Below are 23262 nucleotides of genomic sequence, written 5' to 3' on the forward strand. Positions count from 1 at the left end.
TCCATGCCCATTCTACACTGCTCCGAACATGTATCAATTTAAATGTAGGTATTGTTCACGGCAGATTATATCTGTTGTGCTTACACACACACTTTATTCAGTTAGAAGCATACTTGATTTCAATTTAATCGTTCATCAGTCTAAAGATTTCATCTGACACTAAGATTACGTCATTTTGTGCTTCTCGCCACACAACCAGTTCGCTGTACGTCATTGGTGGATCTGGAATCTGTGTTTCTGATGCAGCGTATTTAATTAATATCTCTTTTGTCAGATCAGTAAACTACAAGTATTATATACTGGCAGAATCATCGCAATTCTATCTTTAAATCTATTCCATTTGTGTTTGCCTTCGTTAAATTGATTTAACGCAGTTTGTAATTTTCCGCAATGAGCTTGTTAAAACTGACCCTTTCCAGGTGACTTAAATTAAGATGATAAATTCATCTTAAATAATCAACACTTCATTTTATACTCATTAGAAAGTAGGTGTTGAGCTCTTTCTTTTGTGACCTATCTGACGTAAATCGGTTCAGGAATCATTTAGAAATCTATCATTGAACACCTCGTGAGAAACACAGTTCTTGTCTGTTTTTGCCTGATTTGAGCTGATCTGCTTCACAGCACACGCGATTGTCTTTGCAGTCCATTTAACTTCCATAAAGAGATGGAGTGGGTGATCAGTGGTCACTTTCTACCTGGTCAGTCATCTGACCAGAGCCGCTCTCTCTCTCTCTCTCTTGCTGTGTCACAAGCAGTGTGTGTGTGTATGCGTTGTCCCAGAAGCTGACATCTGGCTACGTATCACTGTAAGTACTAGTGTGTTGAATGTGTTGATTTGTAAAATTGTATTCTTTGACAAAGTACTTGTGTTCATATGAGTATGTTGATATTGCTTTGTTCAGTTATTGCTTTGACATGTAGTCACAACTCAGCTAGAAAATTGCCATGTTGTCATATGCTCCTAGCAGTATCCATTCCAGTCTTCTTAACGTCACAGTCAATGACATCTCTGGACACTGATATATTTGTTTGAGAATGTTCTAGTGGATTACGCATTCTTTCTCATCTGCTGTCACTCATGAAGGTTAGGTTACTTATCCCACTTCTGCGGAGGAGATTTAAATGTTGAGTACAAGCTTAGCTATGTTGATATTTGGCTTTGATGAAACAGATTACTTGTGTAAGTTATTCACCACTTAATGGTTAAGCCATGACAATTCCAACCTTTGTGTGTTGTGCACTGATTACTATCTGTTCTCTCAGTTTGCCAGTATTTGATCAAAGCCATTGAATCTATCATCTTGTTTATTATTCATGTATTATTCTACATGCTCATATCAGTTGTACTGCTACAGTGTTTCACAGTTACAGTGTGCTCAGTACTCTAAGATGTGTGTAGTATTCTGTCATGATTACAAGATAGTGTTGGATTAATATCAGTTATTGGTTAAAACCAACTGGTATGTATCAGTCTGTTAATTATAATTTAGTTATCATGCCCTCTCCTATACAGCTTACTCCAGTATAGTGCTACATGATAAACTGATTCACTTGAGTCACTTTGACACAGTATAAGCTTTACCTAATCTATACTGTCAGTGTACTTTCACTAAATCAGCATAGCTTCAATCAGTTTAACTGCACTATTTAAATGTATTAGAAATCTCATTTGATGTCAGTGTTTGGTCTTTACACATATGCATTATCTCATCTTATGTTGTTGCTTATCCCAAACCGAGTGATAGTCTTTCCATGTAATATGTATACATGTGCTTTACTATTCACTTGTGCTGATGACATTTTTTTGTGTCATTCCAGGCACTGTTTCTCTCTTCTTCTCATAACTATTGTAAATAAAACAATAGAAAACCCCTTTTGTGACTGGCTTCTATATGTTCCTGGCCTGTGCACGGGGATTCTTGTCTATCCTTTTATCCTTCAAATCATTCAGTTAGTTCTTTTGTACCGTCCACTCGGCTACATATATTTTGACAAGTTTAGCGTTTCATGTAAGATGGCGGATAGTAGTACCACGAGCGATGTGCTTTGGCATTTTCACTTTTGGCAGCATTACACATGACTTGCAAAATGGAGGCAGTGATTCTGTATTTCTTTTCAGAAGCATTTTTCTTTCCAGTTAGAATCTTTTTTCAGAAATGCATTTGCACAATCAGGAACCTTTTGTTATTCAACCAAATTATGTGTTACTGTCAGTGGCCATGGATTCACTTCAGTTTCTCTGTGAAGTTGAATGGTGAGACATTTTGCTCTGGTCTTTAGAAATTGAGTTCCATTTCTTCACTTTGTCACATGTGATATAGTGATATTTTGGAAACAAAACAGTTGAAGTTTGCAGTGGAAGTTGTCTTTTTATTGGAAGCTGATGACCCGGCTGTGATATCCTCCTCTTCAGCTTTTTGTTCTCGTGTCAATGGTTCACTGTGTTTGTGTATACGAACATCACTCACATTTGTACAGTTTTTGTAATACCCCATGAAATCTGTACAATATATCATCTAGTCTGTAAACTTCTTCATGCAGTCTTCAAGTTTTGTGGGGATCTTGTGAACAGATCGAATTTCATATTTCTCAGTCTCAGCCTTGATTTGTTCGGTCACTACTTTCATGTCTGTCTCAGTTATTTTGTTGTGAATGATGCAGAATTTGTGTGTCCACGCTTCTGACCACAGAGAAAATGAGTGTAAGTTTACTTATGTGGGTTCTATAGCGTTGCAATCAGGTATACTTCCAGACTTCATTCATATAGTTTTAAAGATGAGAAAGTAATCCATATATATGCTTCCCTTGTATTCAAACCACAAATAACCCCCGTTCAGATTGATACAATGTCATAAAAATGCACTGGAAAACGATCAGAAAAAACAACCAAGTTCATTCACAATATGGCCCGTGCGGGCCGCGAGGCCACAAACCATGTCAATGAGGCTGACTGAATACAATGCTACATACATAACGCATGTATTGTAACGAATTGCCTAATCATGGCATACTGATAAAGAAATCCTTCATCTAGTTACCAGATTGCTGGCGTTCAAGAATTTTCAGTACATCGGAAGCATTTGTCACTTGACACTAATCCAGCTTTACAGTCATTCATGGAATAGCTCACTCTAATTCCTTTCCGTTGACGTAAGAAACTGACTGTATAATGAAATGTGTGGATAGTGTGCTATTTCTAGTGCATACACCCCCAAATTCATTCACAGGGCCCCAAAAAGGACAAATGGTCTATATTTACCCTCACTCTGCAGACAGGTACAGTGTGTTGTCTGTCTGGAACTGCGTAAAATCAGTTTTATCCACCAATATCTCTCTACTGATGCAATTAAAACACTTCTATGCGCTTCTGTTATCTCAGGATTGGATTTCTGCAATTCTCTCTTTCAACTGGCCTCCCCAAATGTCTGTCAACGAAATCAGAATTTCGTAAGTATTCATATCTAATACATTTGTCTAGAAAATGATATTCATCTTCTTATACATCACATGTCTTGCATTTTCTTGCATGTTTTTCTGTGCCTGTGTATCTGCCTCTTTCTGTTTGGAGATTATGTGCGCTTATCCCAAGTGTGTGTGTATGCTTCTAAGTGTGTGTGTGTGTGTGAGTGAGAGTGTATGTGTGCATGTCCGTGTGTGCGTGCGCGTCTGTGTGTGTGTGTGTGTGCTTTAAACGGATTGCGTGTGTGTGTGTGTGTGTGTGTGTGTGTGTGTGTGTGTGTGTGGTATATATTGGTGTCTGTGCATTCCTATCTGCGTGCATGTGTGTGTGTGTGTGTGTGCGTGTGTGTGTGTGTGTGTGTGTGTGTGTGTGTGTGTGTGTGTGTGTGTGTGTGTGTGTGCGCGCGCGCGTGCATTCTGAGTGAAACAAGACAGACAGATACAACTATAACTGGATTCAGAAGAAAAAAAATCCACGGATCCACACCAGTCAGTTTTACTCGCGTGTCTATGACTATTCAGCGAGAATTAAATACAAAGTTGCGTGTCTCTGCTATTCTGCTTTCCACTCCGCAGGACCTGCATATCTTTCTGACCGTGTCAGTGTTTACGCTCCCGCAAGAAATCTTCGCTCTTCCTCTGACTGTTACGTATTGAAAATTCCTCGTGTCAATACAAGAACCTCTGCTGAACGTTCTTTCTTATTTGCTGTTCCTCACATCTGGAACAACCTTCCTCATCATATCCGTGCATCTGATTCTGTCTCTGCTTTTCGCTCATCGCTAAGAACTCTTCTTTTTTTAAAACATATCTATAAGCACTCTCAGCTTCCTTGTTCTCCAACACCACCCATGTCAGCTCATTTTGGATGCATGAAGAGTGGGAAAGGGAGAGTGGGGAGGAAGGGAGGGAAGGGGTATTGAGGAGTGGTCATGAATGATTCGTAACCTGTAATATTTTTCATTTATGTAAAGCGTCCTGAGCTCTTGAGAGAAAGGACGCTATACAAATGTACATTTTTATGATAATTATCATTATTATAATCACTGTTATTACTAAAAAAGATCGTGAGCGAAAGATGAACCTGTATGAGCACAGGAGAAGAACGAGAAAGGAGGAAATGGAGGTGCGCACCTAATGTGAGGGATTTACACTGAGATATGGAAAATATATAACTCCTTATCCATTCATTACTGACCGAAAGCAAGGAATGAGCACGACTAAACCCACCTGACAAGCAATTGGCATCTTTTCTTCCAAGAGGACACTTGCACTCTGCTGTGGAGGACGCCTGTGGCACCACACAAGTAGAACTGGAATGGCAATTCGTCGTGTTGCAGGGATCATTCGCCATCGCTTGAGGAACACAAAAAGGATACACACTGGTAAAGCAGATACTGCATGCACTATATATATATATATGTGTGTGTGTGTGTGTGTGTGTGTGTGTGTGTGTGTGTGTGTGTGTGTCTGTGTGTGCGTGTGTATTTATATATATCTATTAGCGAGAGAGAGAGAGAGGGGTGTGTGTGTGTGTGTGTGTGTGTGTGTGTGTGTGTGTGTGTGTGTGCGCGCGCACGCGCGTGTGTGTGTGAGTGTGTGTAAAGCAAAAAGAGGAGGAAATAGATTCTGCAGTTTTTACACTTCCACTCGCCGAAGCAGGGTGGGATAGGTGTGAAGGGGAAGTAACCAACCCGTCCCCAACCCTCCCTCCCCACCCCTGTACATCGGCATACACATATTCGTTCTAATACTTGTAAACGCTCAGGCAAGTAAACACAAATTCTTAAAAGCAATGCGCAAAACGTGTTCAATTTGTGACTTCAAGTCCAAAGTGCAGTATAACTGTAAGTAATCCAGCTGTTTTGCATTAAAATTTTGATAAAAAACAACAAAAAACCCAAAACCTTTTGGTATCAATTTTGCAAAATTACGTCGTCTGCTAGCAAGGGAGAGAAACATTCCGCTGGAAAGAGTTTATCTGACAATGGTAATGTTCAAGAACGTTGGCTTTTGATTGTTCTTTCTTGATATAAGCTTATTGTTTATCTATTCATATAATTAACATATTGGGATAATGTACAAACATGTCCATGATGTAATAAGGCTGTGCACACACACACACACACACACACGCACACACACACACACACACACACACACAGAGGTTCGAATCACACACACGCTAGTATTTTCTTCCCCTCCACTTGACCTTGAGTGATTGTCTGGATGCTAGTCTTTCGGAGGAGACGATAAACAAACACACACACCACACACACACACCACCACCACCACCGCCACCACCACACCACCACCACTACCACCACCACCCACACCACACACTATAAAACGACAACGGAATAAAGGTATCTGACCCGCACCTTGATCGCAGTCAAGTCCGGAATAGCCATGGGGGCAGATACAGTGATGACCATGCACCTCATCCACACAAACACCCCCGTTGTGACATGGATTGGGCGTGCAGTCGTCTATATCTGCCACGTAAAAGCACACGATACAGTATTATTAGTTGGGGTTTTTTCAACATTCTTTATTCAGACAAAGGTTTACAAACTAGTATAATATTGTACACTGGGAGGTTACGACAATAATTTTTTCTGAATACCAGTCATTCCACATCAAGATAAGTACGCGGGTCAATATTGACCTTGATATTGTCAAAGTTTACACACCTATTTCTGAATCTGCCAGATCCACATACAAATGTTATTAAGGAACTGCAAAATATTTTGCATGCTTTTTAGTGGAATGGTAAACCAACAAGTATAAAAATAAAAACAACAACAACAAAAACGTGTTGACTGCAAGAATACAGAGGGATGTATACAAACGACTGATATACAGGCATATATTTCATCATTTAAGATTTCATGGATACAGAGAATTAACACAGGTGGGGACCTGTGGACTTTAGCATTTGAAATACACCCAGAGTTCGAAAACTTGCCAAAGCTTGGTGAAGAGTATGTACATGTCTGTATGAAACGCTGTAATAAATGTTTTTTGTTGGATTATCAAAACATCTGAAACGGTTACACTTTAAGTGTCTACCTTAGAACACTTCTTTGTTCATGACAAAAAGTATTCATTACAGCGCCAACATTATTAGAGACAGGAGAGTAGTGTTTGTGAAAGAATGGGTACAGAATGGATTTTTGTCTACAAATCAGTTGTTTGATGTGGAAGAAATCACTTTTTTACTTTTACAGAATTTTGAGACCACTTTCCAAACCTCAATCGAACAAACTTTCTGTAGTATTCAGGTATCCCACGTGCTATTCAGCAATTTAGAGACACAAACCACATCGAGTCGTCTCCACATAATCGCATCATGAACACTAAAATTTGGGTGCAAGCAAAAAAACAGTCTATTTTTCTTGCTTCAGACATTCTTCCATCAGCAGTTGTCAAGTGGAATGAATACTTTCATAATCTGAAATGAAGAGAAATATCTATTTTGTTTCAAATTCCATGATGTGAAATTGAAATGGTTTCAGGCTCGTACTTTACACCGGTTATTGCCTACAATTTTTGTTTGTTTGTTTGTTTGTAAGACGGCAAAATCATTGAAGAACCACTGTGTTCCTTTTGTAATGGAGAATTCCAAACCATACAGCATTTGCTTTGGAATGGTAAAATCACACAAACTTTTTGGACTGAGTACTAAAGGTATTTGTTGAAAAATGTGATCATTGTAATTAACTGGTCCTATCCGAAGACCTGGCACTGTTTGGATATAGAATGGTGTGATTACAGACAAAAGTTCTGACTTCATTCTGGTAAATGCTAAATTTTATATCTACAAATGTTGCATGAATAACTCATTGCCAAATGCGCAAGCTTTCTTAGCAATTATAAAAAGTGATTATAAGGCGGTGGCTTAACGCGCTTATTTTGATGGCAGATTTGTTCAGTTTACCCAAAACTGGTTTCTATATGAAAAATTGTTTCAACAGTAATTTGTATACACTCTACCCTCCCTCTGCCTTAGTCCCTATCTCCCTCTCTCTCTCTCTCACGCTCGCTAGCTCGCTCTTTGTGCATACATGCGTGAATTTGTACTCTTGCCAGATGATGTTCATTATCATGATTATGTATAGATTCAGATTTGTTGCTAACAAAAATTGTGTGTGTGAAATACTGTTACTGACACATCCTAATCTCCTAATCTCCTAAGGAACTGCAAAATATTTTGCATGCTTTTTAGTGGAATGGTAAACCAACAAGTATAAAAACAAAACAAAACAAAAAAAAACAAAAAACGTGTTGACTGCAAGAATACAGAGGGATGTCTACAAACGATTGATATACAGGCATATATTTCATCATTTAAGATTTCATGGATACAGAGAATTAACACAGGTGGGGACCTAATTTGTTAGCCTAAACTATGGGTATTGATGCGTGTGTGTGTGTGTGTGTGTGTGTGTGTGTGTGTGTGTGTGTGTGTGTGTACGCGCGCGCGCGCGCTTTGGGAAAGGTGGGGGGGGGGGTATACAAAATTTTAAAATCCTTTGCAACTAATGAATAATATAACTCCGTGAAGTGATTGTCAATGTTATCAACCGCCATAATATCAGTCATCATTCTTATGCTGATGACACTCAACTCCAGAAGAGTGATACCCCTGAAAAATTGTTGTCGCTCTTGCAAGAAACATCCAACTGCTTCCTGGACATTCAAAACTGGATGACTCGAAATAAGTTACAATTGAACGTGGACAAAACTGAAGCAATGATCATAGGAACTAAACAAAAACTTCCATCACAATTGACACAATCAAACTTGGCAGTACATCCATCCCTCTTTCCACGTCAGTCAGGAACCTCGGTGTTGTCCTTGGCAATACACTGTCCATGCAAAAATTTATCAGTCAGACATGTCAGTCCTGCTACTGTCAACTGCGACGCATCAGTGCCGTCCGGAAATATCTGTCCACTGACGCAACATCTAGACTTGTCGTTTCCCTCATTCTCTCTCGCCTTGACTGCTGTAACTCTCTATTGTCTGGTCTGCCTGCTTCATCCATTCAGTCCCTTCAGCGCATACAAAACTCTGCTGCCCGACTCGTCCTCAGAAAGAAAAGATCTGAGCACATCACTCCTCTTTTGCAACATCTCCACTGGCTCCCTGTCTCACACCGAATAAAGTACAAGATCAGCACTCTATGTTATAGATGCATTCACAAAACTGCCCCTTCCTATCTCTGCGGCTGCCTTCACCTCTACACTCCATCTCGCTCACTACGATCGGCTTCGGATCCACTCTGTTTACGCATACCCAGATTCAAACACTCGACTGTTGGCCGCCGTTCTTTCTCTGTTTCTGGACCTTGCGATTGGAATGACCTTCCTTTTTCGCTTCGTCAAGTCTCCACACTCAGCTCTTTCAAGTCTGGCTTTAAAACCCACCTCTTCCCAAAATAGCCTCCCTTGCCTGCCCTTCCTTGTCTTTAGTTTCTACAGTTTTAGAGTTATGCATGCGTGTGAATGACTGGTGCGAAAGCGCTTTGATTTGTCTCTGCACAAGATCCAGCGCTATATAAATACCATTATTATTATTATTATGTATACTCCTTGTAGTAGATTGTTCTGTGTAATGCTTCACTGGTTTGTGATGGAAACAGATTATGTATCTTTGAGATATTCATTATGTATTTTTGCGAATCACCTTACTGTGGATTTTGATTTTATGTGTTTCCTTGACAAATATAACCTTCACTGCAAGGAGAAAAGATAGGGTCAATATTCGACCAAACATTTATCAATGCGATATTACAATGCCAAGTTTACGGGTGCATGGGAGCAAACATTATGCGTGCATTTGGAACTTAGCGGGTGAGCACGGGAAAGTGTTTCTGTGCGTGTGATCGAAAGCTTCTACCTGGATTTTATGTATCTTAATGTTAATGTGCTGGTTATATTGGCGTGACATATGTGGGTGCATACGTGCCAACATCCATGTCTATATCTGTGTGTGAGTGTGTGTGTGTGTGTTTGCATTTTACTAATATATACAGTTTATTTCCTGGATGTTTTATACATGTATTGTTGTACAATATCTTATGGTCTTTACGTGTGTGTGTGTGTGTGTGTGTGTGTGTGTGTGTGTGTGTGTGTGTGTGTGTGCATGCACGCGCGTGATTTTAGTACTATATGCTTTTAACTTGTTGGACGTTTTCATTTGTAAATATTGTTGTGCAATACCCTATTGTCTTAACATGAGTATGTGTGGGTGTGGGTATTACGGACGGTGTTTTATGATGTTGTTAGAAAGATAGACAGACACTGAAAGTTATGTGTGTGTATTTCTGTGCGTGTTCTAAGTTATTCTCTCCCTTTATCACACACAATCTTACATCCAATCACCACAAACACTCCGTAAACAAAACAATAGACCACGACACTAGAAACTGAAGAGCAAAGACCAATGACACATATAATATATAGAAACCGTTTCACGAGTAACAATCACAAATCCTCAATAAGGTAAATCCAATATGTTAATTTAGTAATTTACATTAAGTTGACATTTTCACTCTCTTTCATACAGTCCCACAGTCTCTCTTTTCACGTCCCTACACAGTCTTGAAGAAAGAAGAACTCAATTCTTGAAAATATTCTGGATCCCCTTCAGTTAATCTTGGAGCTCAGTTTCATTCTAGACACAAAACGATGTGTCATCAACTCCTGCTTCCAGCCGCAGAGTTCATTATAACTCCAGTTCATCATTCATAAATATATCGTTGACGATTTGTATTTTTGTTCCAAGATTCATCACACTTCGGCAATCTCTACTCCGACAGTCTCTGATTCATCATAACTCACAACTTGTCGATTTACTCATTCAGCTTCTTCTTAGTTGATCATTTCAATTTGCATTTGCCTATCGTACGGCGTCATCACACATATACATGACGGACCACCCATCTCCACACCGGACTGCCCTCATCAGCAACAAGGAGGGCAACACCAGACGTTCCCCCAGATCAGCCGGTCACCAGCGACATCAAACGTAGCCCCATTGCTCTCACCCTCTAACAAAAACAAAAAGAGCTCTCTTCAAGTCAGCACAATCAAACAGGTCTGCATAGCTTGGAATATTCTCTAGCCTCAATACAAATCACACACACACACACACCAAAAAAAATGACACTCCAGAATTCAACTTCCTGTGACCTCAGCCAATGAAAATCAACTATACATACAAAACAACACAGGCTCCACTGCTTGAAGCTAAAATCAACCAAAACCCCGGAAATGTCGAAACAAGAAATACCAAATGATGCAAACGCATCCGTCACACTACCCCCCCCCCCCCCCCCCCCCCCCCACTCCCCCTCTTCCATGGAAAAAGACAAGGGGGTATTCATGGAACCAACTGATCAACTGAAGATCTCGAGAGCAGATCCGCCAAGGTGTTGGACGTGCCAGAAATGGGGCGGATCTCAAAAGAGAATTCCTGTAGCGACAATGCCCAACGAAGAATTCTGGCTTTCCTGAAACTGGATGTGCCAAGATATGTCAGCGGTCGATGGTCAGTCTGGAAGACGAGCTGCACTCCCCACAGAAACCTTACAAACTTCTGGATACCCCACACGATAACAAGGCACACCCGCTCGATGGTACTGTAGTTGCACTCTCTCTACAACATCTTCCGACGGACGAACACCACAGGATGCAACATCCCATCAAAGTCCTGCAACAGAACAGCTCCCAGACCTACTGAGCTGGCATCCATGCGCAGCACGAACTGGTCACCCAAACGCGGAAGTAACAGAATAGGATTTGCGGACAATATCGCCTGAATCTTCTTCAGTGCCTCAGCACATTCAGGCGTCCACACAATGGTGCGTGACGACCGTGGACCCTCCTTGGTCAGATCAGACAACGGAGCTGACAAAGAAGCAAAGTTCGGAACATATCGTCTGTAGAAGCTCAGCAAGCCCAACAGTGAGCGAACTGCTTTCTGGTCGTCGGAGTCGGAATCTGCAGGATCTTCCTGACTTTGCCAACCTCAGGGTGAAGTTTGCCATCACCGACCACATGACCCAAGAACTCAAGTGAACGAAAACCTGTCTCGATCTTCGATAGACGAGCAGTCAGACCAAAATCACGAAGCCTATCCAGAACCACTTTAACATGAACAAGATGTGACTGCCAATTAACACTGTGCACCAGGATGTCGTCAAAGAAGTTAACAGCAGAACATGACACAAGGTGAAGCATACGCATCATGTGCGCGAAGACTGCAGGAGCAGACATAAGTCCAAACGGCATGCGTACGAACGGCAAAAGCCGTCTTCAGTCTGTCCTCTGGCTTTACACAAACCTGCTTATAGCCTTTTGCCAAATCAATCCTGGTGAAAACTCTGGAACCACTGAGAACTGAAAACAAGGCCTCAACATCTGGAATGGGTTCGGCATCAAACTCTGTCACCTTGTTAAGCCATCTGTAATCAATGCAGAACTGGCAAGAACCATCTTTCTTCCGCACTAACACCACAGGAGCAGTATCTGGACTTCATACATTTTCCTTCTCACAGGCACATCAGTGACCAGCGGAATCTCCAAAGTAAGGTCCCCTGAGAAACACCCAGGTTTCGTTGTCAAAATGTCAGAAAACTCCTCAAAACTGCCTCTCAACTGATCACGAGCAGGTGGCGACAATGAATCATCAAACTTAATATCATCCACTCCTTCATCTGGTGTAGACGTTGTCATGGGAGTAGTCAATGTCGGTAACTGAAACGAATCACTGGCTTCCTGTACAACACCAGCAGTGCAAGCTGACAAATCAGTCTCTTGAGAAACCTCAACCGGAATATCCGTTCTACAAACAACCAGAGAAGTGGGATCAACCTGAAGTGGAGAAATATCACTCCACGACTCAGACTCACCACCAAAAACAGAGGTCTCACACTCCTCAGACTCAACAACAATGGTCTCGCACGCCTCAGACTGAACAACAAGAGTCTCACACGCCGGAGACTGAGTAGACACAGAGGGTTTCCAGTGCACGTATTTCTTCAACATGTTGGCATGAAACACTTTTTCTTTTGCCTTTACAAGGACTTTCGTCACAAGAAATGGCCCCAACCAACTGGACAACAGCTTGATCGATCAACCTGAAGTGGATGGGAGAAGAACGAGCACTTCATCTCCGACTTGTAAACCTCTGTCATTTGCCTTCTTGTCAAAGTACTTCTTTCCCCTGGCCGACGCGGCTACTGAGTTTTCCATAGCAACCTGGCACGAGTCAGCGATGATGTTCTGTAGATCAAAAATATACTTGTACAAGGGCTTGGCATCCTTATCTTTACCATCCTTTCCTGTCCATGTCTCATGCAACAAAGTCACTGGCCCTCAGACTTCATGACCAAAATGTAGCCTGAAAGGTGAAAATCCTGTGCTTTCTGATGGTAGCTCACGACAAGCGAATAGAAGCGCTGGAATGTAATGATGCCACTGTTTTGACTGAACCACCTTGCGCAACATTGCCTTCAGTGTCCCGTGAAAGCGTTCAACCGTCCCGTTAGCTTGTGGGTGATACGGCGAAGTTCTGATTCCCTGACTGCCACACAGAGGATGAAACTGGCTCATGAGTTAAATTGATTACCTTGATCAGACAGAATCTCTCTTGGGAACCCCAAGCGCGAGAAGATCGACAACATTGCCTCTGCCACTGACGTAGACGAAATGTCTTTGAGGGGGCCTGCCTCCGGGTACCTTGTAGCGACGTCAATCAGCGTCAAGATGAATTTGTGCCCCTGTTCAGAAGCCAGTGCAATTGGCCCAACAAGATAAATTGCTACCCTATGGAATGGAGTCCCAATCACAGACATAGAACTCAATGCCACAGGTGAAACTTTCCCCTTTGGAGCTGTCCTCTGGCACAATCACAAGAAGACACATACTTTGCCACATCAATTGTCACTCCAGGCCAAAAGAACTTTTCCCGAAACCTGGCCAACGTTCGGCGAGTGCCACAATATCCAGCCAAGACAAGATCATGCAAAACCCCCAAGACAAACAATCACAATGAAGATGGGACAGCAGCCTGCTCCGATGACCTGGAACCTTTTTGAAATGTCTGATACAAAATGTCCTCTGTGATATGAAAGAAGTGTGACGTTCCACCAGCTGACCGGACTTCACCAGAGTCGGCCAAATCGAAACATTGCTTCAGCGAAGCATCAGACCTCTGCTCTTGAATGAGTTTTTCTGGCGACACTTCCAAAACATCGGAGAACTCAGACAAAGGTTTCCTCTCCACAACATGTCTGCTTCTCACACGAGTGATCACTGCTATTGAAAATGGCACAGCTTCCGCATCAGATCTCACCGAATTATCCATACCACAAACATTCCCGATGATGACATCAGCTACTGGAGCCTCCAACACACAACACACAACAACTCCAGAAAGATATGGAGACTCGACCTGAACCTGAGCCAACTGAAACTCCTCTACACGACCACCAAACGACACACACTTGACTGACTCACCCAAATACTGATCCACTCTCACCAGGCGTTTGCGCACTCCACATACAGTAGCTCCTGTGTCCCGCAAAACTGAACAAGACCCAGAGTCCAAATGCAACTGACCCGCGAAATCTTGCATAGCCGAACACGGCACTTGTGCACACGCCGTTGACTGCTGCTATGAATCTTCACCTTCCTCACAAACCACTGCAGCTTGTCCCTTGGCAAGAACAACTGGGCAATGACCCTTCGGGGGAGTGAAATTACACAAGCGACATGGATCTTATCCTGACCTCCATGAACAGTATCTGTGATTTGACCAACACCATCACACAACCAACAATAAAGTGAACCACAGTCACCTCCTCCACTACGGTCATCTCCATGAGAACCACCAGCACCTTGACCACGACCTCCACGAGAGAAACCACCACGCTCTGTACCTCGGCCTCTGAAACCACCACTGCCAGTGTAACCATGATTGCCTCTGAAATCACCGCAAGAATAAGGACGATGTCATCCTCCAAAACCCTGATGAAAAGAACGGTTTCTCTGACCATAACAGTCTGCAGAACCTCCCTGGTTCTGGACCTTGCCCACCGAGCCAAACACTGTTGCATCACCCTTTCGGGAAAGAGTCTTGTTAGGATGAGCTCGACGGTACGACTCTGCAGCTATGATCATCTCACTGAAGCCCTTCTGATCCTTCTCACACAGGAAAGTGGCTCAGTCCTTTGAGACACTCTCCATCAAGTGCTCACCCAGCAACAGATCAACCAAACCATCGTATGCCTTGTCAACAAGAAAATTATAACAAAAACAAAAACAGCTCTCTTCAAGCCAGCACAATCAAACAGGTCTGCATTGCTTAGAATATTCTCCAGCCTCAATACAAATCATCAATAAAAAAATTTTTTTTAAATGACACTCCAGAATTCAACTTCCTGTGACCTCAGCCAGTGAAAATCAACTAAACAACACAGGCTCCACTGCTTGAAGCCAAAATAAACCAAAACCCCGGAAATGTCAAAACAAGAAATACCAAATGATGCAAACGCATCCGTGACAGTGGGGGATGGGGGTGGGGGGTGGGGGGGTTAGTGTATCATCAGCTACTTGAAATTTTTATTTGACTAGTTTTAATCTCTTTTTATGTTGCGCATGACAATTTTATGTTGGTGTTTACAATGAGCCTGTGTTTGCACAAGTTAATTTCCATGTGGATTGATAAAGTGTTTCCGATTTGATTGACTGATTGAATAATGGCAGAATTTCTCATATTCGTTCACGCATTGGTTCTATGTGGTAATACTATGCCAAGTTTACATTAAAACATTATAGTCAGAACAACAGGTATTCACCCACACATTAACTTCGTGTACTATCAATACATATCAATAACTATTCATTCACACCTTGATACCATGTGATCAAGGTGCCCATTGCTGCACAAATTTGTTATATTCCATCGTCATTTTAGAAACATACTTGTCAATTTCATATGCGTTTCTAAGATCTTTTGTGAACAGCTGTAGTGCTGGTTTTACTTATCAATTCTTCATTTGTATATAGACAATTTGGCTATTAATAAAATATGTGAGAAGCAACCATCAGTTTCTGTTTTATTATCAGATGCAAAAAGCACCAGCACATGGATGAAATCAAGTCTGTCACAATTTGGACAGTTTTAAATCTCTTACAAACTCTATCCAAAATGATTAATTGTACATTATTACATTTCCATACTTAATGTAGGATTGTGTCTTTTTCGTTTATAAAAATAGTACATTTGTTCTCTGATAACACTCCCATATTCATCAACATGGGATCTGTCACAAGGACACTATGATTAATCTTAATCTGTAACCATTTCAATTTTGTCTCTTGGATCTTCTTGTATTTAAAAAAATGTTCTTCCATTTGAGCCAATTTTCGTGACAATTTTCCCAAATTTTGCAAGCATTTCTTTGTGCTGGTTTTCCAGTGAATATACCATGAAAGAAATGCGTTCACATCGGTGTTTCTACCATAACAGTATGAGCTTTATTATAGTTCACTCCATCCTGGTCGTTGTTACTTGATGCAATACTCTTTTCGTAATTGAAACTGGATTGATAATTCTATCACGAAATTCATGGCAATTAAAAATCTTCAATTTTCTTTTCATCTATATATCAATTAGTTTGCTTGTTTGTTTTTCAATGACTTTGTCTGCTATATTTAGTTTTGCCATTTTACGTTGGTCATTAGTGAACCAGAACCCTAGGATTTTATATTGTGGTGAAATCTAATTTCCAAATCGATAGAAAATAGTATTACAATTACATTTATTTCCCAGCACGTTTTTTTTTTTTTTTTTTTTTTTTTTTTTTTTTTGCTTTGTTTTTGTTTGTTGTTTTTGTTTCTTTATAAGTTAATTCTGACGCTGAAATTGCTTCAAAATTCCCCAAGTACTCTGAAGAGTTCTTCATAAGATTTTTGTGACCTTCTAGAAAGAAAGAAGTTATATCAGCAAACTGACTAATTTTTCATTCTGTCTCTGCAATCTTAATGCCTTTTATAATGTTCTCAGGAATTTTGCAGGCCATTAATTCTGTACAGAAAATAAATAAATCAGTTGAGACTGGATATCATTGTCTACAACCATATTCAATCCAGATACTTCCAAAACCTTTGCCATTAACTCTTACTGTGGATTTTATATTAGTAATGTGCTGCTATCCGACGACTAGTGTCATTACCAGAATCAAAGTGTTTTAAAACATGATGCATATGATTCCGGCGAAGTGACCTGAACGTTGCTGTTGTTGTTGTTGTTCTTGTTTGTGGTTTTTTGGGTTTTTTTTCAAAATCTGTTGAAACAAGCAGCTGTGGGATTTTTTTCCTTTCAAACAGTAAATGATATCAAAGAGAAGCCCTGAATTATCTCCTATGTATAGTTCTGGGCAAAACCTATTTAATCCTCATTGATAAATTTATCTAAAGGCCTTTAACTTCCGACCACGGGTATGTCCGCGCTTTAAGGGTAACCGCATTATCAACAATCCAGCTGGTCACTTCACTGGGCTTACTTCCTTGCAAATGGTGACTGCCTTGATGCGTGTTCGAGGCAGTATCTTGGCAAGCTTTGGCTCTATTTTGATGCGGTTTTTTGCGTTTTTGATTTTCCGCACAACGCTGACATAAGCAACCTGGAAAACTTGAAAGAAAACGAAAGTTATGTTTTTAATCAACGGAAGTGATTCTGGTTATCCTGATGATGATTACATGCTACAAGGTACATCGACAGGAAGGGGGCAGGGTCGTGTTGGAATGAAACCCAGATGAAAGCTTCAAGCCAAAATATTGTTTATCGTCAGCTTTTGTGTTGTAATATTGTGTGACAGTATTTGCAGGTGTATGGGCTGGAGGGTGTGTATGTGTGTGTGTGTGGAGGGGAGGAGGGCCGGGGGGGGGGGGGGGGTATGTGTTTATGTATAGTGTTTATGTTTAAAGCGACATGATAGTGGATACAACAACATAATTGCACTTGGATGTTGTGTCTAATACATCTGCAAATAAGTTAGCACCATTCGACCCATATAATAAACATACTTGAATTTTCTTCTTTTTTCCCCAAAAACGTTTTGTGTTTTTTCTAAAAATCGTAGTCATCCCCTCTCCCTCTCCCCCCAGGCCCCCCAACAAACACACACACTCTCCCTTTCCCACTCTTCAAGCATCCAAAGTGAGCTGACATGGGTTGTGTTGGAAAACAAGGAAGCTGAGAGCCCTTATAGATATGTTTTTAAAAAGATGAGTCTTTAGCGATGAGCGAAAAGCAGAGACAGAATCATATGCATGGACATGATAAGAAAGGTTGATCAAGATGTGAGGAGCAGCAAAGAAGAAAGAACGTTCACCAGAGGTTCTTGTATTGACACGAGGAATTTTCAAAAGGTAACAGTCAGAGGAAGAGCGAAGATTTCTTGCGGGAGCGTAAACACTGACAAGGTCAGAAAGATACACAGGTCCTGCGGAGTAGAAAGCAGAATAGCAGAGACACGCAACTATGTATTTAATTCTCGTTTCAATGGGGAGCCAATGTAAAGTGCGGAGGTGAGGAAAAATGTGATCAGTACGTGGGACTCTGAGAGTCAGACGGGCAGCATTATTTTGAAGTTTTTGAATTCGCTGAAAAAATATTATGTGGACAGCCTATGAGAAGAGAATTACAATAGTTGATTCGTGACAGCACAAAGGCAGAAATAAGAGTTTTAGTAGTTTCAACAGAAAGGTACTGACAGATCGAGTTGATGCGACGAAGTACACAATTGACTATGCGTATCAGATTTACTACCTGAGCATGCATTCTGAGGTTTGAGTCAAGAATGACGCCAAAGTTCCTTGATGATTTAGAAAACTGAACTGTGTGCCATCACCAACCACAACAGAGGCAGGAAAACAACAAAATGGCCAGAAATGACATCAGAAAGAGGAGCCGTGTACAGACCGAACAGAACGGGGCCTGTATTAACTGTATTATCTATAGTCTCAACATAATTCTTATCTTTTAAAGATGATGTACTGAATTTCCAAACATTCCTTGTTTTACAATTATTCCTTAATTCTAACTTGATCGATGTAAATGAACGATCTCTTCTATAGCCAATCAAAATATCTGTGTCTATTAATGATAAATTTTATGAAATTTAGAAGAAATCTAGTCTAGCGTGTTGCGGTGGATTTGGCGAACACACATACATTGGTGTTTCTGGGTTTACTTCTCTCCATATATCTGCCGGTTCCAGTTCACTTGTCATTTCAATATTTTTTTCTTGGGCTTTATGACTATCAAAAATCTTTAATTATCATAATCAAGTGGTGGGTTCATGACTAGATTCTAGTCACCTCCTACAATTATATTTTAAGATTCCAATTGTCGAATTTGATTTTCGAATTATGAATAAAAATGTAGGAGTTTCCAATTATAAATAAAAATGTGGGTTATCTCTATTTGTTCCAGAAACATCAACTAGCGTGATGTCTTTTCCATAGCTTGAATATTCATAATGAGATCATTTTCAAGAGCATCCCTGATTAGTTTTAACTTTAAAATCAAAATCATTATCAAGCAATGGCCACACCTCCTGATTGTGAAGTATATGAGGCAAAGAAACTTTAATAGTCCCATTCTGCTCTTATCTGATTCTTTTGTTTATTTACAAAACGACTAGCCTGTAAACAACAGATAGAATTATTTTTCTGTTTAAGGAGTTGAAAGAATTATTTTTCTGTTTAAGGAGTTGAAAGACATCACGTCTTTTTTGAAAGTCTCCCAGGCCTTGAGCGTTAGCTGAAATTATCAACAACAACAACAAAACAAACAAACAAACAGGGGGGGTGGGGGTGGGGGGGGGGGTTGAAAGGGGGTCGCGAGCTGGGTGTCTTATGTGTGTATGTGAGTGAGTGAGTGAGTGAATGTGTGTGTATGTGTGTGGGGGGGAGGGGGTATACAATACATGTTTTAAGTCGAAAATGTTCAACGTACCAGCGTTCAGGTGGTGTTGCTTTTGCATACAAAAAGAAATATTGTAATTATATAACCACTCTACCAAACAAAGACAACAACTCAGCATGGTTCATGATAAAATCATCTTTAACGGGATATGATAAAGATGTGTGTGTTGGAGTGGTTTACATGCCTCCTGAAGGATCAGTGTATAGTAGTGTTGATATGTTTGATGATGTTGAAAACACGCTCTTTGATATACAAAGTAATATGATTGTTATATTCTGTTAGCAGGTGACTTCAATGCTTATACAAATAATTTGAAAGATTTTATTGATCAATATCAGAGTGACAGTAAAGGTCCATTCCATGATTTGATCAATGTTTTAGATGAGCAGTTATATCCAGTTAAGTGTAGACATAGTCAAGATAATCGTCGACCAAACAACTATGGGTATAGATTGACTTGTGTAAATCGTCTTCATTGTATATTCTAAATGGAAGAGCAGGGCGAGATGACGGAATCGGAATGTTCACTAGTAATGGCTGTACTGTGGTTGACTACATGACTGGACCCCCCTTTTTGTTCACAAAAATAACAGATTTTACTATTTCCCCATTTGATGCTTTATTATCTGACGTACACAGCCCGTTGATCTTGTCTCTGGCTACTGAGTGTCACATACTGAACTATAAAAATCATACTGATACGGCTGTCATACTGTGTCATAAAAAATGTGCCACATCAAATTTAACAGATCAGAATGAAATAATACGAAAATGGGAACACGAAAAGGCTGCTTCTTTCCAAGAAAATTTGTCCAACGCTGAGCTTACAGCCTTAAATGACGCAATCGATGCTGATGATATTGACGTCATAAATGATAAGCTCGCAAACATTCTGATCCAGGCGGCAAAAGATACTCTCGGGACATATCAAATTCGTACTTCTAAGACAAAACAGAGAGACAGTCGCAGTTGGTTTGATTCCACATGCAAACGATGCCGATCAGAATATTTTAAAGCTAAACACAGAGTAAAAAAAAAAGAAATTCTAGTGAAAATAGAGACAAGCTCGAAAGAGTCAGCAAAAGTTACAAGTCCGTTTTAAAGAAAGCAGAAAAGTCGTGGAGAAAAAAAATGGCACAGACAACTACGAACTACGCAAATGCAATTCAAGAGAAGTATGGAACAGAATTAGAAAGAAAAAGAAAACATCATGTCCCATAAATTTAGAAGACATGTTAAACCATTTCAGAAACCTCAACATTAATGATGATGAACATATTGACAGTACAACGACAATGCATATTACCAATTTAGAGAACAATGATTATATCTTAAATGCATGTATTACTGAAGATGAAATTACTTCAGCCATCAAAAGACTGAAGAAAGGCAAAAGTGCCGGTGAAGTCCTGATTCGTAATGAATATATCATTAACAGCGTTCCTTTGCTGACAGAAACATATTGTAAATTATTTAACAAGATACTGGACGAAGGTGTTGCACGAGAAAAATGGGTATCCGGCTTGATATTGCCATTGTATAAAGTCAAAGGTGATACACTTGACTGTGGTAATTATAGGGGAATAACTTTGCTCAGCTGTGTTGGAAAACTATTCACTTCTGTGTTAAAAGCTAGACTGACTGATTATATGAATGTAAACAATATACTTTCAGGGGCCCAAGCAGGATTTAGACAGTCCCATTCTACATTAGATCAAATGTTTGTTTTGAAATCACTAATTGATATTTTCTCCATGAAAAAGAAGAAACTTTACTGTGCCTTTGTTGGTTTAAAAAAAAAAGCCTTTGATTCAGTTTGGAGAAGTGGGTTATGGCAAAAACTTGTTCATGAAGGCGTGAATGGTAAACTTTTGCGTGTGATAATGAACATGTATGATAGAATTAAGTCATGTGTGTTTTTAAATGTTGAAAAGTCTGATTTCTTTAGCATTTGTAAGGGTGTACGACAAGGAGAAAATCTCTCGCCTTTGCTTTTCTTCTGTATCTCAATGATTTAAAGTCGTATTTGACTGAGCATAAGAGTCCATCTGTTGATCTTTTATTGAATGTTAACATTTAAGACTTAGATAGTTACATGCGATTATTTGTACTCTTGTATGCAGATGACACACTTTTACTTTCGGAGACGAAAGAAGGATTACAACAGTCTCTCAATGTTTTTCACAAATATTGTTTAAAATGGAAAGTAGCGGTTAATGTAAAAAAAAACTAAAATAATGATGTATAATTCTACAAACAAGCTAAAGCCTGTTTTTAAATTTGGTGATGCATGTTTGGATGTTGTCGATTCTTTTAAATAGTTTAGTATCGAATTTAGTAGAAACGGAACTTTTTACAAAGCTAAAAATATTATTTGTGAACAGGCTCAAAAGCTATGTTTTCGTTACTTCAGTCAGCCAGAAATCAAGATTTACCTTTGCATATCGTTCTGGACATGTACCAGTCTATGATTGTTCCTATTTTGTTGTATGGTGCAGAAATATGGGGTTATGAAAATGTAGATGCACTTGAAAAATTAGAATTTAAATTTTTCAAACGCTTGTTCAAACTGAACAGGAATAATATGGCCCAAATTGTTTATGGAGAAACTGGTATTTGTCCAATTAGTGTGTTAGTGAAAATGAGATTAGTTCGATTTTGGACCAGCTTAGTGATATCAAACACAGAAAAAATATATGGGAAAATATATTTGACATTACTTGATTTATATCGAAATGGTATATATTCTTCAAAATGGATGAGTTGTATCAGACAAGTTTTAATAGAAACAGGGTATGACTGTGTTTGGGATTCTCAATTCTTCTTAGAGAGGGAATCTTTCTGCAAGAATGTCAACATTGTTTTGAGAGATAGTTTTCAAAATCTATGGAGACATGCTCTAGAGGCGAGTAGTAAATGTTTGTTTTATCGAAATTTCAAAAGTGGATTTGGTAGAGAAAAATATACGTCAAATGCCTGATAATTACGTTATCAGTTTCCTCAGATTTCGAAATAGTAATCATAAGCTGGAAATAGAAACAGGGAGACACAAAGGCATACCACGAGAGTTACGACTTTGTAAGGTTTGGAACATGGCTGTGATTGGGGATGAGTTTAATTTTATAATGGAATGTCCCAATTATGATCAGTTACGAAATAGATATGCTCCTAAAATAATATTTGTCTCCATATTCGGTTTTTAATTTTTGTAATATGCTCAAAGGAGGCAAAAAAGTCATTTTAGCTGTAAGTAAGATGATTAGATTTGCAAATGTTGCCTAACAACACTTTTGGAGTTAAAAGACATTTGTGTTTTCTCAGCTTTTATGTGACATTGTTGTGTACTGGGGAATGTTTGTTCTGGGCATGAAAACATTATTTTGCAGTAATCCTCCATACTCCAACAGGAGTGAAAGGACAATTAAAACTTGAAACTTGAAACGTGTGTGTGTGTGTGTGTGTGTGTGTGTGTGTGTGTGCGTGTGTGTGTGTGTGTGTGTGTGTGTGATTTGCATGTGTGATCGTGCATTCCGTCGCGGTTGATGGAAGAAACAGAAAGATCTCTCAATGGCCTATTTCAGAATGAGTCACCATTTCGTTCCCAAAATATATTTCAATATACAAAACAAGTCTGGGCAAAATATGTGCCGATATTAGGCATATTGTGAAGTATATGAGGCAAAGAATTCAAAATAATTTCAAACACATGACTTACTTGCACGACTGCAACACAAAGGAAAATGTATTTACATTAATCAGTTTCAAAAAGTCATTCTTCTCCTGTCTTTTTCT

The 23262-nt window shown here is 39.8% G+C and overlaps 1 protein-coding gene across 3 annotated transcripts in view; it reads right to left on the reverse strand.

The window, feature by feature from the left end:
- The window catches only part of LOC143280810 (uncharacterized), a 231135-nt gene that overhangs the window by 167962 nt on the left and 39911 nt on the right, over positions 1–23262 (reverse strand). For all 3 annotated transcript variants that reach the window (XM_076585503.1, XM_076585501.1, XM_076585502.1), the window contains exons 17-18: positions 5844–5957; positions 4693–4818 (exon numbers count right to left, since the gene is read on the reverse strand). In XM_076585503.1, coding sequence (XP_076441618.1) covers positions 4693–4818; positions 5844–5957 — 240 coding nt within the window. The remainder of the gene's footprint in view (positions 1–4692; positions 4819–5843; positions 5958–23262) is intronic.

The sequence above is a fragment of the Babylonia areolata genome, chromosome 4, assembly GCF_041734735.1.
Source record: "Babylonia areolata isolate BAREFJ2019XMU chromosome 4, ASM4173473v1, whole genome shotgun sequence".
Taxonomy (NCBI): domain Eukaryota; kingdom Metazoa; phylum Mollusca; class Gastropoda; order Neogastropoda; family Buccinidae; genus Babylonia; species Babylonia areolata.